Source organism: Danio aesculapii, chromosome 18 (genome assembly GCF_903798145.1).
Source record: "Danio aesculapii chromosome 18, fDanAes4.1, whole genome shotgun sequence".
NCBI classification, from domain to species: domain Eukaryota; kingdom Metazoa; phylum Chordata; class Actinopteri; order Cypriniformes; family Danionidae; genus Danio; species Danio aesculapii.
Genome location: NC_079452.1, coordinates 53714760 through 53730403, shown reverse-complemented (window position 1 = coordinate 53730403; position 15644 = coordinate 53714760). Strand labels below are relative to the sequence as shown.

Genomic DNA, 15644 nt, shown 5'->3' with positions numbered 1-15644 from the left:
TCAGTTGGACACAACCATTTCTCCTCGGGCCAAACATATATTAGGAAGACTAATACCTAATGAATAAATACTGGTATGCAACAATTAAAAACTAGTATATAATTATTATGTAAAACTATCAAATCAAGAACTAGGATAGCATCTAAGTAAAATAAAAAAGTATACCCGAATAACTATTACTAGAAATACTAAATACATAGGCTACTAGTCAGAGCTGAATAGTTCATATCTCAATGACATCTTTATATATATTTATATAATTATTCGTTTATAACAGTTTATCTAATGTGCTGTAGAAGTAACTGTTTGAAAAAGAAACGACAACCCATCGCCACCTTTCCAATCGTGTCCCCCAACACCCCTCCTTTCTCTTACCGGAAGTAACGCAACCAGAAGAGTCGCCGCGTATCCGCTAACTACAGCAGTAGCGGCAAAACGTTTGCACCAAAATCTAAATTTTGCAATTGTTTCGATTGACTTTTACCAGGCATATTTAATCTGCAGACAACATGTTATCATTAGACTTCCTCGACGATGTGCGGCGAATGAATAAGCGTCAGGTATGTGTTTATTTAGCCGGTTAGCTCGGCGCTTCCTCTACACTCTTTACTACACGTCAGCCTGAATGACAGCGGCTTTAACGTTTCACACATATATATTCTCCATTAGTGCTTTTTATTTTGAGTTATACTTTTACAATATGGTTTGAATTACTTGAAATGTAATGCTGTTTTGTGCTGGTGGAGAAAATAATTAAAACGAAAATCGCTTTTTTATAACAGCTGCTATTCTGTTGTTCCCTGCTAACGTTAACTGTTGTACAGCAGTTTCACTTTAAGCCACTGCAAAACCAGAGATCTGAAAATTTGAAGTCTACATCAATCAAAATCTTTACAAACAAAAAAACTTGAAATGTGAAAATGATACCTGGAGACAGAAATAGCCGTCTGAGCATCATGCCTTGTGTCTTTCAGCTTTACTATCAGGTGCTGAATTTTGGGATGATTGTATCTTCAGCCTTGATGATCTGGAAAGGCTTGATGGTTGTAACTGGAAGTGAGAGTCCAATTGTTGTTGTTCTCAGGTAATGTGATCTTGCTCTTATGTTTTACATGATCCATTGTTGTGCTGGGTTGTAATTTTGTGTACATTAAAGCTCATTTTAAATTATTTAAGATAAAAGCTAAAGTGTCATTATGGGTTTATAGCAAAAACAAACTAGAAAAGAAATGAATCATGTTTGCAGTTTCTTTATGCTTGTGTTGTGGCTTGCTGCATTGTAAGAACAGATCTGCAGAAAAGTTACTGATATTTAAAAAGATATATTATGTTAACTTTACAGTAGGGCTGCACAATATTGGAAAAATCTAGCATTGTGTTATTTTTTTATTTTGCAATATGTATTGCAATATTAATATTAATTGTATATTATATGTATTGTATATTAATACAATTTCACTATATACCTTAATATCTATATTTGGAAAATTTATAATGTTAGATCAATTGGGATGATTCTGCAGTGGGAATGCATGTCCATAAAAGCTAATAAACTATCTGTAAACTTTTTGGGGTCCCCCAACACATTTTCAATGTGGTCTGCTGTTTGCAGTGCATTTCTGTATTTGTATGTTGTGAGTATTTTCATGCATAACTATCTATAAATACAGTCAAGATAAAGATACAATTGAAAAATGCCTGATTTCTAATGCCTGATTGCTTTTTAAGGTCATTATACAATCACAGGAATCAAAAACAAACATGAATGATGAATTATAATACAGACTCAATCATTGCATATATCCTGCGATGTGACTATTGCATAGGATCACATTGCGATATCGATGCTGAAATGATATATTGTGCAGCCCTACTTTACAGGTTTTAACTGTAAAGTGCAACCGAGTTCAATTTGTGAATCAACATTTGAGTGTAAGAAATAATTTTAAGTATTAACACACATTTCATAGGCCTGTTACAATAATCAATATATCGACATATCGCACAACACATGGACATGACCTCAATCATTTTTGGTGATGCAATATATATCGCCCATACAAAAAAAAAAAACATTCTAGCAACATTTTAGCTGATTGTGCAACATTTCTAGCTCTATTGGAGGTGTCAGTGTGGTTAAAAAACACTAGTATTTACTATAAATTACTATAGTATATTTTCATGTGGGTGTCGTACAACTGAAAATAGAGCTGATAGCAGATATCGCAGTCACTGTTACTTTACCTTGCACTTTATTATTAACATTTATTATTATTTATTTAGGATATGCATTTTCAATTTCTGATTCCAATGCCTTATTATTAAGTTGTTAAAATACTTGCAATTAAATATTCTTATCTTTCAATGGTCTTAAAATGACAATAATATCGTTTATCGCAATATATTTTCGTGCAATATTTTGTACAACAAAAAAATTGATATCGTGACAGGCCTAACAGTTTATCACACTGATTTTACACATTGTAATTGTGAGTAACTTTTCAATATGCTGATTTTGTTCAACCTGAATGTTTCACATTCAAAATTGGTTTATTCACTTTTGGTTTTAAATGTCATCTTTAGTGTTTAGGTTATTCTCCAAATCTTGGTACAAATGTATGGTAGTCATTTTATTTTTATTGAGAGTATATATATCATTTTATTTATAAATTTTTTTATGCTTGACTCAGATCTCCCCAAGAGCAATATTAAAATGAACTGATGAGTTTCAAAATCGAATTATTGTCTACTGAAGTGAAATATAATTGTTAATATGGTTATATTTGTAGTGGAAGCATGGAGCCTGCGTTTCACAGAGGAGACCTCCTCTTTCTCACAAATCGTGTGGAAGATCCAATCAGAGTTGGAGAGATTGTTGTGTTCAGGATTGAGGGAAGAGAAATTCCCATTGTACACAGAGTCCTAAAAATTCATGAAAAGTAAGTGTGCTTGCAAGATCACTAACAATGCATATGATTCCAGAATGACAGAGTGTTTACAGAAAAGATGTTTACAAGATATTAGCTTGGAGGAAGTTATGATATCATTTCTTATAGTTTTGTAAAAATATTGTCAAAGAAAATCATAATATTTTAACTTAATAAAACATATCTTTGAGGTATTTTTTGACATTGATAAATAATCATTTGTTTTTGTGCTAAAACCTTGGCTGTTTATGCCTGTCATGGAAAAATATGACCATAAAACCATCACTAGGTGGTGTGAGGTTTCTCTTATTTAGCGATTCATATATTTATTTAAATGATTCTTTGAAAACAGCTCATTCATTTAGAAACAAAACAAGTGAATGTGTTTATGAATGGATTGTTGAATCATTGGTTCACTCGAGTACTTCAATTATAAATTAAATCCCAAATCTATATGAAGAAAACTATACTATCGAGGTGCTCTGAGACACACAAATGTTTTGCTCTGATTTTGTTTATAACTTTTTTCATTGGCAAAAACAGCAGAAGAGAAACAGACAATATTGTTTTAAAACGTAACTCACTCAATACTAACTTTGTTCAGCTCTTGTATAAAATCAATATCGCATTTGCAATTGCACTTGCACCATTTTTCATCAAAGCAGCTCTATGGCTCGTGTGGTATTACTTAAATAAATCTTAGAAATATTAAAAACAAAAACCCATATTGAAATATTATTTGCCTTGCTCATAAATAATATCATATGGTCATTTTAACTGCATTCCATTAGACTTAATTACAAAGTAAATGCTTTTGTTTTGTTTGTTCTTTGAGTGACACTACATTAGAGGGATGCTAATAGTGAAATTTGACATTTTTGGATCCAAAATGGGGCTCTGTGAAGAACTTGTCAAAGATTAGTGTTTATGTGCGACAAAACAGCACAGTATCATTGAGCTCAAAGGGGTAGTTCACTTCATCCTCTCATCATTTACTCACCCTTCACTTGTATCAAAACTATTTTGTGTTTTGATAATGTTAAAAACAAAAGCTGTAAAGGTAGGGTGAGTAAATAGTGAATTAATTAATTGTTAATTGATCGATCCCTTTACACTAATCTCACCCTCACTCAAAAAAAATTCTGCCTCCCAATTCGCATACTTATACTACTCCCTAAAAGTATGTACTTTTTTATGAAGGAAAAAAATATACTTTTGAGTGTTGAGTATGCAAGCTTTGGGACATACGACTTCCTCGTTAACAGATCGTTGTGTGGCTTAGTTATGAGCCCTTTCAATCATCCACATTTCTATCATATTTAATTTCCTACCTTACTGAAGAAGCAGCAGCAGGTTAATCTCTTAGTCTTATATGCAAAGAAATCTCCTCATGTCTTTGGATAATTATGTATTCAGATGTTAATGTCCAAACATGTCTTCATATAAGTTCAGTATTGATATTGCAGATGAAATATAACACAGAAAACGCGATTTAAATATTTTACAGTTGGCTGGATATTAATTAACAGTCATACAAACATCTTTACCGAAGCCTACTTGACAGTTAGTCTCGCGGGTCCATCATGTTTGTAGTTTGTTTACACTTTTCGCCCGAGATTGTAGTTCTAATCGAATTCACGTCCAACATGCAATGTACTGTGGGCAACATCAGCCGTTAGAGTATGGAAGCTTCTACACTGAAAAATTTGATCGAAAATAGTAAACCATCTGGGAACCTTTGGCCTACTATATTCAACATACTGCGATTTGGGACACACTAATTCTATTTTCAGATATTAAGATAGATTTTCAGATAGACTATTTAAGATGGATAGTATGCAACTTGGGACGCAGCAAAAGACTTTTGCTACATGATCAAACTACTTATTTAATATTAGTTGAAACAATACAATTCTTATTTATTTTTTGGGACAGCTTAATTGTTTTATGTTCAATCCATTTCAATCTGTTAAAACAATTAAGTCACTTTACTAATCTTAAGTTACTTAATTAATCTATTTGTCTTGAGCCAATATGAAGGAATTGTGTGAAACCCAGCATTTTTACAGTGCACATTGCTTGAAATCTTTTCCACAGAGATCGAGGTGAATTTATTTTATTTTTTTACCTTGCATGTAAAATAATGAAGATTATTATAAAATTTTGACATTTGCTTTTAATCTTTCAGATGAATTCAAGTAAACAGTATTGTTATTCTGGCCACGTGTAACCTGTGCAATTTCAGAGCACATACTAATTAGTCAATATGAATATTTACAGTGAAATGCATAGAATCTGTACTTTTCTGGCTTACTTTAAAAGGGGTAGTTCAGCTAAAAGTGAACATTCTGTCATAAATTACTAATGCTCCAATCTTGTCAGACCTTTGTTCATCTTCAGAACACAAACTAAGATATTTTAAAATAAATTCAAGAGCTCTCTGATTAAAAAAAAGTCCAGAAAAGCAACCAAAAACATTGTCAAATAGGCATGGAACGATAACCGTTTTCAAGGTATAGCGTGGTTTGAAAAAGTCAAGGTTTTAATATTGCCAAAATTTTCTGTAATTCTGTTCCTATGATATATGTAAGTTTTTTGTTAGTTTGTTTTGTTTAGTTTTTTTTGTTTGTTTTGTTTTTAAGACAACTCTAGCAGAAAATATTTCCTAGGATGTTGTTTTAAATTGTAATGAAATCTGTGTTTTTGAAACTAATGAAATCAGCAGAAGTCAATGATTTATTTTAATTAGCCTGGCATGTTTACTGTTCCAAAATATTTTAAATGTTTCTCAAAGTAAAATATATTGTGTTCAAAGGGGAAAAAAGCTTTTGTTGTTTACCCAGACATTTAAAAAAAGAATATATTTTCGAGCAGTGATCACAATACCATGAAACCGTGATATTTTTATCTAAGTTTATCATACCATCAGAATCTTATACCGGCCCATGCCTATTGTCAAGACATGCCATGTCACTTCAGTGGTTCAACTGTATTTTATGAAGTTCCAAGAACAATTTTGTGTGCCATGAAAACTGAAAAAAAAACTTTGTTTACCATTGCTCCTATATCAAACCAGGATTTACTGTGCATTACTGTGCTATGGATAAAAGACGTTTACATGTTGCGCTGCTGACTCTAATGGTTAAAACTGTACTGCCCATAGTAAACACATAGTGCGCACACTGACCTAAGGTAATAAAGAAGAAATAGGCATTCAACACACTTTTTCTAAAGAAATTTGGCACACCAAGTGCCACTGGAGTTACATGGAGTATTTTGATAATGTTTTTTGTACTATGAATATTTTGGGACTATTGTTATCAATGGAGTATCAGAGAGCTCTCAGTTTGTTTATAATAGTAATAAACATGTACATACACTTGTCAATTTGTATATTGCATTCACTACTTGCTTCTATTTTTTAAAATATATTTATTATCTGTTTTTTGTCCTCTCTCTGTAATCCTGTTGCACTGTAGAAGATCTGTCACGAAAACAAATTCCTAGTATGTGTGAACATACCTGGCAATAAAGCTCTTTCTGATTCTGATTCTGATAATATCTTAATTTGTGTTTCTGAAGATAAACTAAGGTCTCAGGAGATTGGAAAGACGTGTGACTGAGTAATTAATGACAATTTTCATTTTTGGGTGATCTAACCCTTTAAAACAGTCGTTTCTAAGCAACAGATAAGGGCTCTCTGGTTTGTTTGCTTTGAAAGTAACTAACACCAGTGTAATAACAATGACGTAACAACAAAGCTGCACATCTGCCATTTTTAACAGGGGTGGGGGACTCACATCTGTCACTCTTTTTCACCCATAATGAGTTTGCATTCCTGTCAGCTTAATTATACTTTTATGTAGCATGTTGGGTGTAATAGGGTTGGTTGTCATGCCTTGTTCCTTCCAGTAACATTAATTTATATTAATTTCAGAGAAAATGGCGATATCAAGTTCTTGACGAAAGGTGACAATAATTCTGTGGATGACAGAGGCCTTTATAAGCAAGGACAGCACTGGTTGGAGAAGAAGGATGTGGTGGGCAGAGCAAGAGGGTACGATCAAAACCCAATTTGCTGTATTTTTGTATTGTTTGGATGTTTAGGTGCATCCCAAATTGCATAATTATGCACTATTCTATGCCACTTTGTAGTGTAAATAATATAAGTAGTGCATTCATACTGAAATATTTGTTTAATTCTAAAAAGAATAAGTGCAATTATCCCGCATGGTGCATTTATTTAACATCACTCAACGGCTGCAGCTTTGCTCACGTAGTGGAAGGGCCGGAGCTTAGAGTTGTCACGATACTAGAATTCGGTACCAATCGATACAAACATTTTAAAATCATCCATTTCCCACTAACATTTGAGGTCTGTTGAGAACGTTTTTAAAGTCCTCATGAACCGGAAGCTGCGATCGTTCTTTTTTTTTCGTATTGTGACGCAGTTCCTAGAGAAACAGAATATTAAATGAATTTACCACACGCTGAATGGATGTAGTAAAGTAGGCATTTCATTCAGTCAGATCGGGAAAGGGATTTTAGAAGAGTTATTACAACCTAACAGACTCCTCCTGCTTACCATTTCTGTTTGTTGTTGAAACTGACAGTTGAACCAGCATGGTTAGGTATGTTAGCCATTCCCATTACCTCAAAATCACATAATCTGATAATTTAATGGAAATCAAACAGGAAGGGCATTTTAAGATTTCAGTTAAATATTAGAAGGGCAAACTCTTTTTTTTTTTTTCTTAATAACATGCACAGATGAATTGTTCACCACAAAACTAGCAATGCGAGCTAACAAAACCAATTGGTACGTTTTGTTTTCTTGTGGACTTTAAATGGCGCTGATTTGCCATTTTGTTCACGTGCTCAACAGAAATGACTGATTGGCCATGAAGGTCATCAGTTTATCGAACTCACCACTGTTTACTGAGTTTAACCACAGATACAGGAACACTGGAGCATTTTAAAGTCACAATTCATCAGCACATTGCTCGTATGTCAGCTTATAGACAAACCAGCTGATCGATGTGACTTTGAAACGCTCCAGTGTGCCTGTATCTGTGTTTACACTCAGAGGTGGACTGATGACCTTCACGGCCAATCACAGTCATTTCTGTTGAGCATGTGAACACAATGGTTTACCAGCTGTGTTTAAGAATGTGCTATACAGAGCACAAATATTTGCGGGAAATGGACGTTTTTAAAATTTCAGTGCCGAATGCCAGTATCGTGACAAACCTAGCGGAGCTATCGAGCACTGATGTTGGTTTACTATATTTACAATGCATTGTGAAAGCAAAATTATCCTACGTAAGTGATTATGCCTCCTCCTGATGGTGAATGCGGTTGTACCCAGGGTAGGTACTATTTGGTAGTTTAGTCATTTATCACGATCCAGGGCTCGAAATTGCGACCATTTTAGTCACATATGCACCCAAAATTTTATCTATGGGACCTCAAAATATATTTGGGAGCATTTGTGCAAATGCATAATATTGTTGCCGTTTGACCAGTTATACTGCAAAATGTTTTAGGACACATTCACGCAGAATGCATCTTAGCACCTGAAATGCCAAACGCAACTCTCAGGAATAGTTTAAAACCGTTGTCATGCTGCAACTGTAACTTGCTGCGTAAACAAAGCCTGCAATGCTTGCCCCGATTTCAAGCTTTTCTGATTGGCCCACAAGTCTATAACTGAACTCGAATGGATTGGTTAATATCAGCTGCCAATCACTTAGTCAATGCGTTCAGCCAACAGATGACAGGGAGTTACAACTGCGAAAATATAAAACGCTGAAGATGAGAAAATGGAAACGACAATGACAGATTTTGTTCTAGAAACCGCCTAAAGTTACAAATAATGCCACATCTGATTAGTAATCATGTGATGAATGTTAATCCACCATTTACACATTTCAAAGAGTGGATAAAAGACTTCCATTGGGTTCAAGTCCACTATGAAAATGTCTAAAGCATTCACTGTAAAGTGAGACAGAGTTTGCAGGTAAAAGCAGGTAATTAGTTTTGTAATTAATTTTGTTAATGCGACACAATTTTCGCTGGTGCGAAAATTTTTAAAGTTAGGAGCACCAGTGCTGCCAAGCACAAAAGTTAATTTCGAGCCCTGCATTCACAAAATTTGCAACTGTCAAACATCATCTAGGAAACGGTTTGAATTTCCCATTAGTAAAAAACGTTCCAAAACCAAAAGTGTTCCAATTGGGACATTAAAATTCATATACTATGCTTTTGAGCGTGTAAGTGCACAAGTAGTGCATAGTGTATAATGTATCATTTGGGACGCAGTGTTTGACTTTTTTTTTTTTCCCCTATAACATTGGAAATTTTGTATTTTTTATTTTATCACTCTTCTTCTGACAGGTTTGTGCCTTACATTGGAATTGTCACAATTTTGATGAACGACTACCCCAAATTTAAGGTAATCCTTGAAATATTGAATTAAGAATGTCCTACTTTGCATTTGGTCTAACACTTGTTTTTTGTTCATTTCGACAGTATGCAGTGCTCTGTTTGCTGGGGCTGTTTGTTTTGGTACACAGAGAATGAAGAATTTCAAGAGAAACGTGGTCAGGGAACGCACATCCCTTTTGTGACATGTTTTTATGCTGTTTATTTTTGTGAAGGTCCTGCACTTGCTCTTAGAGATAAAGGTCAAGTTATCATTTTCTCTGTTCAGTGACAGTGCAAACACAAGGAGTACTGGATGAATTTGTATTTGTTCCTTTTTTCCATGTCATACCAAATTCGGTTTTTGTTTGATTTGACTTTACAGCTGTACGTGCTCCGTACATCCGGTTCTGTGTAACTCTTTCTTAAAGGCTACAAATTTTGTAATGAATAAAAATGTTCAGCCAATTTTGAAAGTGTGTTAGTTTCTTTCTTTTAAAGTCATTTTGCATCATTGTATTATGTTAGGAGTCACAGCCATATCCTTTAAACAACAGCCAGAAAATATTAAATTAAAAAATAAAATTTTATTTCTCCTATAACTATGTACCTTTAAAATGTTTTATTAAAAAATTTTATGCTAGTACCCTGAAAACTGTAGTATGGGGCTTTCACTCAAAAAATGCTATAAGGGGAGAGTGTGGCACATTTAAATAAATATTTTTTTTAATAGAAAAAGAAAATGGTAGCTTCTTGAAAACAAAAACTTTTAAAAGTCATTTTACCATGTTTAGATTAGTATCTGATAATTCAGCTATTGTTCACAAACACTTAATTTTTGTATTCAGTAATGGTAACAATTCCAATATGGTTTCATTGGTTATTGTTATTTACAGCATGAGAGATATATTGAAAAATCTGGGGGAAAATAGTAGCCATTGACTTCAATAGCATTTTTTTCTTATCCAATTGATGTAAATAGCTATTGGCTTTCAGAATTCTTCAAAATATTATTTCATAAATGATAATATGTTCAACAGAAGAAGAAAAAACAACTCAAAAACGTTTTGAATCACTTGTGATTCATAAATGGTGAGTAAATTTTCATTTTTTGGGTGAACTACCTTTAACAAATTTAAGCTTATTACAAGATAATAAACTCATTACATTATATACAGCTTTAGTTTAGAAGTTTTAGTAATGTACTTGACTTGTTGATTGACATAAAACTAAAGGAATAGTTCACCCAAAAAATGAAAACTCAGACAGAATTTACTCCACTTTTTCCAAACCTGTTTTTAAACAAAACAAAAGATTAGATTTTGAACAATGTTGAAAAATGGTAGCCATTGACTTCTATAATATTTTTCCTGCTTTGGAAGTTGGTGTCCATTGGTTACCATCATTCATCAAAATATCCCTTCATGTGTTTGTTTTCAAAAGAACAAAATAAACCTATAAATGTATGAAACTATTGGAGTAAATGTTCTTTTTAAACTATCTTTTTAATAGACATGTAACCTATTTTTCATTGTTGCCTCATATTATTCACAAAGTTCACCCAAAAATGGAAATTTACTAAATATTTACTCACTAAAACCTTTATGGCTTTCTTTCTTCTGTTGAACACAAAGAAAGATATTTTAACCTTTTAACTGCCCCACAAATAATTTTTTTTTATTTGGATTACAAACTCAATCCATAATTTTTAAAATATCTGCCTCTACCAAATGGTAGATGGTAAAGAACTAGAATTAACCCTTAGACCAGGATTAGCACGGTGTCACCATATGTCAACATGATACTTATGTTCATTTCCCTGCCACTGTTTCTTAAAGAACCACAAATTAGTTTTTTGTTGGAAAGAGAAGACCTTAGAGTAGCCAATGATGTGCTTTGGTTAAGTCACATGATGTGCTGTGTTTTTCTGTAGCGCAATTTCTGAGAGACTGGCGTTTATTGTGAGTAGTTGCTGAATGCAAATGTAAACATCAATAAAAACAAAGGATCAAATTATGTCAGATCCAAATTAGTTTCTTGTAAATCGATCAAATGTATGTATTACCAAATGGCAACACTGTGCAACAGTGGAATGTGCAATATTGCAATGGGTTAGCAATGTTGATTAGTTGTATGTTAATGACATTTGCAATATGGATAAAATCTAGTTTCAATGCTACTTTTGAATAGATATGAATACAGGGAACAGTGTATTGGCGAGCACCACCATGTTATATGGTAAGTGAAACAAGAAAAGGACAGAACTGGCTCTTTCTGCTGAGGAAAGTGAGGATGAGATGGGTTTTAGTGACCATGAGAATGATGCAGACTGTACATTTGATAGAGACAGTTCAGGTAAGTTAGCTCAGAGCCAGATAAGACAGGCGTAGTATATAGTATAATATACATAAACATTGTTAGCTAGTAGCTACATTATTCTGATGCATCTGGGTATACTAGACTTGTTATTTATTTGTTATAATATTTACTGGAGAAAATGTTTATATTTACTGTATGTTGTATACATGATAATACAATACTAGGTTTGTTTTTAATATTATTTAGCAAAAAAGAATGGAATAAATGAAAGCTGTTGGAATATGAGTTGTTGAAAAGTGTGTATAAGGTGTCAGTTATAAGTTCTGTGTTAAAGCTTATAATACTGCAACAGCAACACCAATTAAATCAGTTAATTCATTCTTTTTTTTTTTCGGCTTAGTCCCTTTATTAATCTGGGGTCGCCACAGCGGAATTAACCACCAACTTATCCAGCATGTTACGCAGCGGATGCCCTTACAGCCGCAACACATCACTGTGAAGTTTATACACCCTCATTTGCACACATTCCTACACTATGAACAATTTAGCCTACCCAATTCACCTGTACCACGTCTTTGGACTGTGGGGGAAACCGGAGCACCCGGAGAAAACCCACGCAAATGCAGGGAGAACATGCAAACTCCACACAAATTAAATAATTTCAAACAACAAAATTATTAGTTATAAGGAAATATTTAAATTTAAAATTTCTAAGTTAGATCCACTGTTGGACGTTGTTGCCATATGGCAATATTTTATAAAGTACCTTAAAAATATATTTTTTTTCCAATTTTTTTTTTTACAGCACTTCAAGTTAAGCCATTTTAAGAAAAGAAAAACAGTCAAATATTTATTTAAACAGATTTGTCATAATGCGTGTGGTAGAGGATTAATACATTTACTAAAAACAATCCTGAAAATAAGAAGAGTAAGACCAATTTATTTTAAAAAATCAAAATAAAACATTTTTGAACACTAAATCATCTTTATTTTTTAAAGTATGCCATAAAATATTTCAGATTCTCATTTAACATGCTTAACAGCTAGAATAACATCCAGTGCGTAAAATTTATGCAGGATAAGCTGTTCATTCCGCTGTGGTGACCCCTGATGAATAAATGGATTAAGCTGAAAAGAAAATTAATGAATGAATTTAACATTTTTTTTTACAATAAAACCAAATTCAAGTGTAGTAGTGCAACATGATTGATTTTCTTGTAACCCAACAATGCTGTGTGTGTAAACCATTACTTAAATTAATCAAAATATGGTCAAGCATTTGGTAGAGCAGACAGTTAAAGGGTTAAAAATACTATAAAACCTGTAACCACTCCCATAGTCGAAAAAACAAATAGCCTAGTATATCCAAGTAAATTGTTAGGCCAACAAGTTTCCACCTTTTGTTAAAAAATATCTTCTTTAAATAACCCAGACAGGTGGAACAAGTAAAGGGTTAGTAAATGATGACAAATGTTCAGTTTTGGGGGAGGTAATGTAGAAATTGAACTTTACTGTAAAATCTTATTAATAATGAGTCAGATAGTTCCTCAGAACCATAGTTTATCTACATACTCGCACATGCGACTCATAACTATTGAAATGTAAGATTGAATTCGACGCCTCAAAACGTTTTTCCATTCTATTAATTCTATTAAACTGCATGCGCGCACAGCCAACGCACGTCACAAAGCGTTTCCCATCCTCATCCAAACAGACCAAACACTCGCGGGCGTTCTGTGTGCATTCAGTGACTAAAACTGTGACCTCAGAGCCCGCTGGCATCACACCCCACCGACGGGGTATAAAAACTGGCTGCAGAAGAACCAGCTCAATCTGACCGGAGGAATCCGCCGAGAGTTACCTGAGAAGATGGCTGATAATGGATATTGCAAATATACATTGTTATTCGCGCTCATTATGCTTTTCAATGTTTCACTGAGCACTTCAGTCAGTCTCGATTTAACGGAGCTCCGAAATAAAGTTTCGAAAATAAAAGTTCATCCACGTGGAAATCTTTGGGCAACAGGTATGTTGTTGTTTCATTGTATATTCTTATATTGTCACCATAAAATTAAAACTATTGCTAAAATTACTTAATTCCTTTATTCAGGTCATTTCATGGGCAAGAAGAGCATTTCAAACAGCCAGCTCCACGATTCTCCGTTCCCCGTAAAGCCTGATAGGACTATTATGGGAGAATCGGGAAGTTCAGAGGATTTGAAGGAGCTCATCAGTCAGGAGATGCTGAAAGTTGCTCTTCAGGCTCAGCTCGAAGATCCAAAAAGGACACGAGATGTTTATAATCAGGTGATTAGAGAGATATTTAAAGAATTGGCCAATAGGATGTGAATAGTTAATTGAATGTAAACTGTGATACATTTTATTTCTTCTTTTTTTCAGGAAACAGACTTCATGGTAAAGCTTATGAAAAACTTAATTGAAAAAATACATCTATAGTGAAAGTGCAATGGATTTACTTGTAATAAAATTGACTAACCTTAACATTGTGTACCAAATGTATATGCAAGTCTGCTTTTAATGTTTGTTATAGACTTATTAATGATGTATTTTGGCAGCTGAAAGTGTCAAATGTTAAAAAAGCAAATCAATATTTTGCATTAAGATGTCTGTCTGAATATCCCAATGGTCAGATGAGTGAGTGAATTGACTGATAGATGAGTGAATGTATTAAGTTATTAAACAAATCTGTATTTTGAAAAATAAACATGAAACAGCAAATCAGTCTCATTTTGCTTTATCATGTCTGTAAAGTGGAAAGTTACAGATGTAATCAGTTGCACCTAAAGATTTTTTAAACTATGACTAAGCAGGAATTTCATAGAAACAAAACAACAGTGGAATCATACTCTAATTACAGTAAAAAGCTCCCACTGAGAGCCGCTTATCCATCCCTTGGGTTTGCTACACTGAGGTAACGAACCTTAACCTTTAAAACTCTCATTGGGTAGTAATGTAAAGTACGATTAACACTATATTGACATATTTTAACATATTTGGATATCAAATTATAACAAGGGCAGAACAATAAATCATAATAAAATACTATAATATAATATTGTTACGATTTTAGAATAACAAATGAACAATAATGCAACATTAACATCAATAAAGCTGACTGAAATTCATTATTATGTTACCACTTCACTTCAGATCGGCTCTGTTTGTGTGTGTGTGTTTGTGCACATTTATGAATATGGTACTTATGTGAATAAATATATAAATACGACATAAGTGTTTACTTCAGTATATTTGTCTCGTTTCCAGTGCAACTGTCATAAGATTCTTAAATCAAAAGTACATGTGAGTCTTGTTTATGTCAAATTGATCAAAATGTTGCAACTTTATGGTTACATAAATATCAACAAGTGTTTCTCTGAAAATCTTAATTCAAACAGGAAAGTAAATTTCCACATTGACAATTTGTTCTTCTTTTAATTTAGCTTAAATTTCATTGTTTGCAGTTTGAGCAAATGTATCGTAATTTAAACATGTTTAGACATTTGGATTGGAAAACAAAAATAGTCAGATGTAAATTTTTTGCAGTGCATGCAGTATTTATGGCACTAATTTAAGATGTTCTGCTCTGATTTACAACTTTTCTAAGGGTGAATTAAGACTTTATACCCCTCAAAAAAAAACATTCACTTTATTTAATTTAAAATGGCATATCAAATAAAGTCTTTTATTTGGCAAATCTCTACACTAAGAAAGACCATAAATATCAATTGTTAGGTTTAATAGTATCTGGATGCAGCCTGGATGCAAGCTGAGATTGCATTTATCAGCGATGCAGCCAGACTTTTTTTTATTAATTCCAAGAAACTGTATAATACAATTTAGAGTACCGTAAAAGAGAACGGTTCTTTTACACAATATTCACATTAGATAAACAGAATAAAGAGCAAAACCAAAAAAGTACATAAAATAATAATAATGCAATTAAAAAAGAAAAGA

The 15644-nt window shown here is 33.2% G+C and overlaps 2 protein-coding genes across 2 annotated transcripts; both read left to right on the top strand.

The window, feature by feature from the left end:
* The first annotated feature begins 365 nt into the window (after positions 1-365).
* Positions 366-9826, top strand: sec11a (SEC11 homolog A, signal peptidase complex subunit). The gene is made up of 6 exons (XM_056478879.1): positions 366-560; positions 975-1084; positions 2790-2939; positions 6865-6984; positions 9324-9381; positions 9459-9826. The coding sequence occupies exons 1-6, from the start codon at positions 510-512 to the stop codon at positions 9507-9509; spliced, it is 540 nt and encodes a 179-aa protein (XP_056334854.1). The 5' UTR covers positions 366-509; the 3' UTR covers positions 9510-9826.
* Positions 9827-13455: 3629 nt separating this feature from the next.
* Positions 13456-14387, top strand: nmba (neuromedin Ba). The gene is made up of 3 exons (XM_056478822.1): positions 13456-13695; positions 13780-13976; positions 14070-14387. The coding sequence occupies exons 1-3, from the start codon at positions 13539-13541 to the stop codon at positions 14124-14126; spliced, it is 411 nt and encodes a 136-aa protein (XP_056334797.1). The 5' UTR covers positions 13456-13538; the 3' UTR covers positions 14127-14387.
* Positions 14388-15644: the final 1257 nt, after the last annotated feature.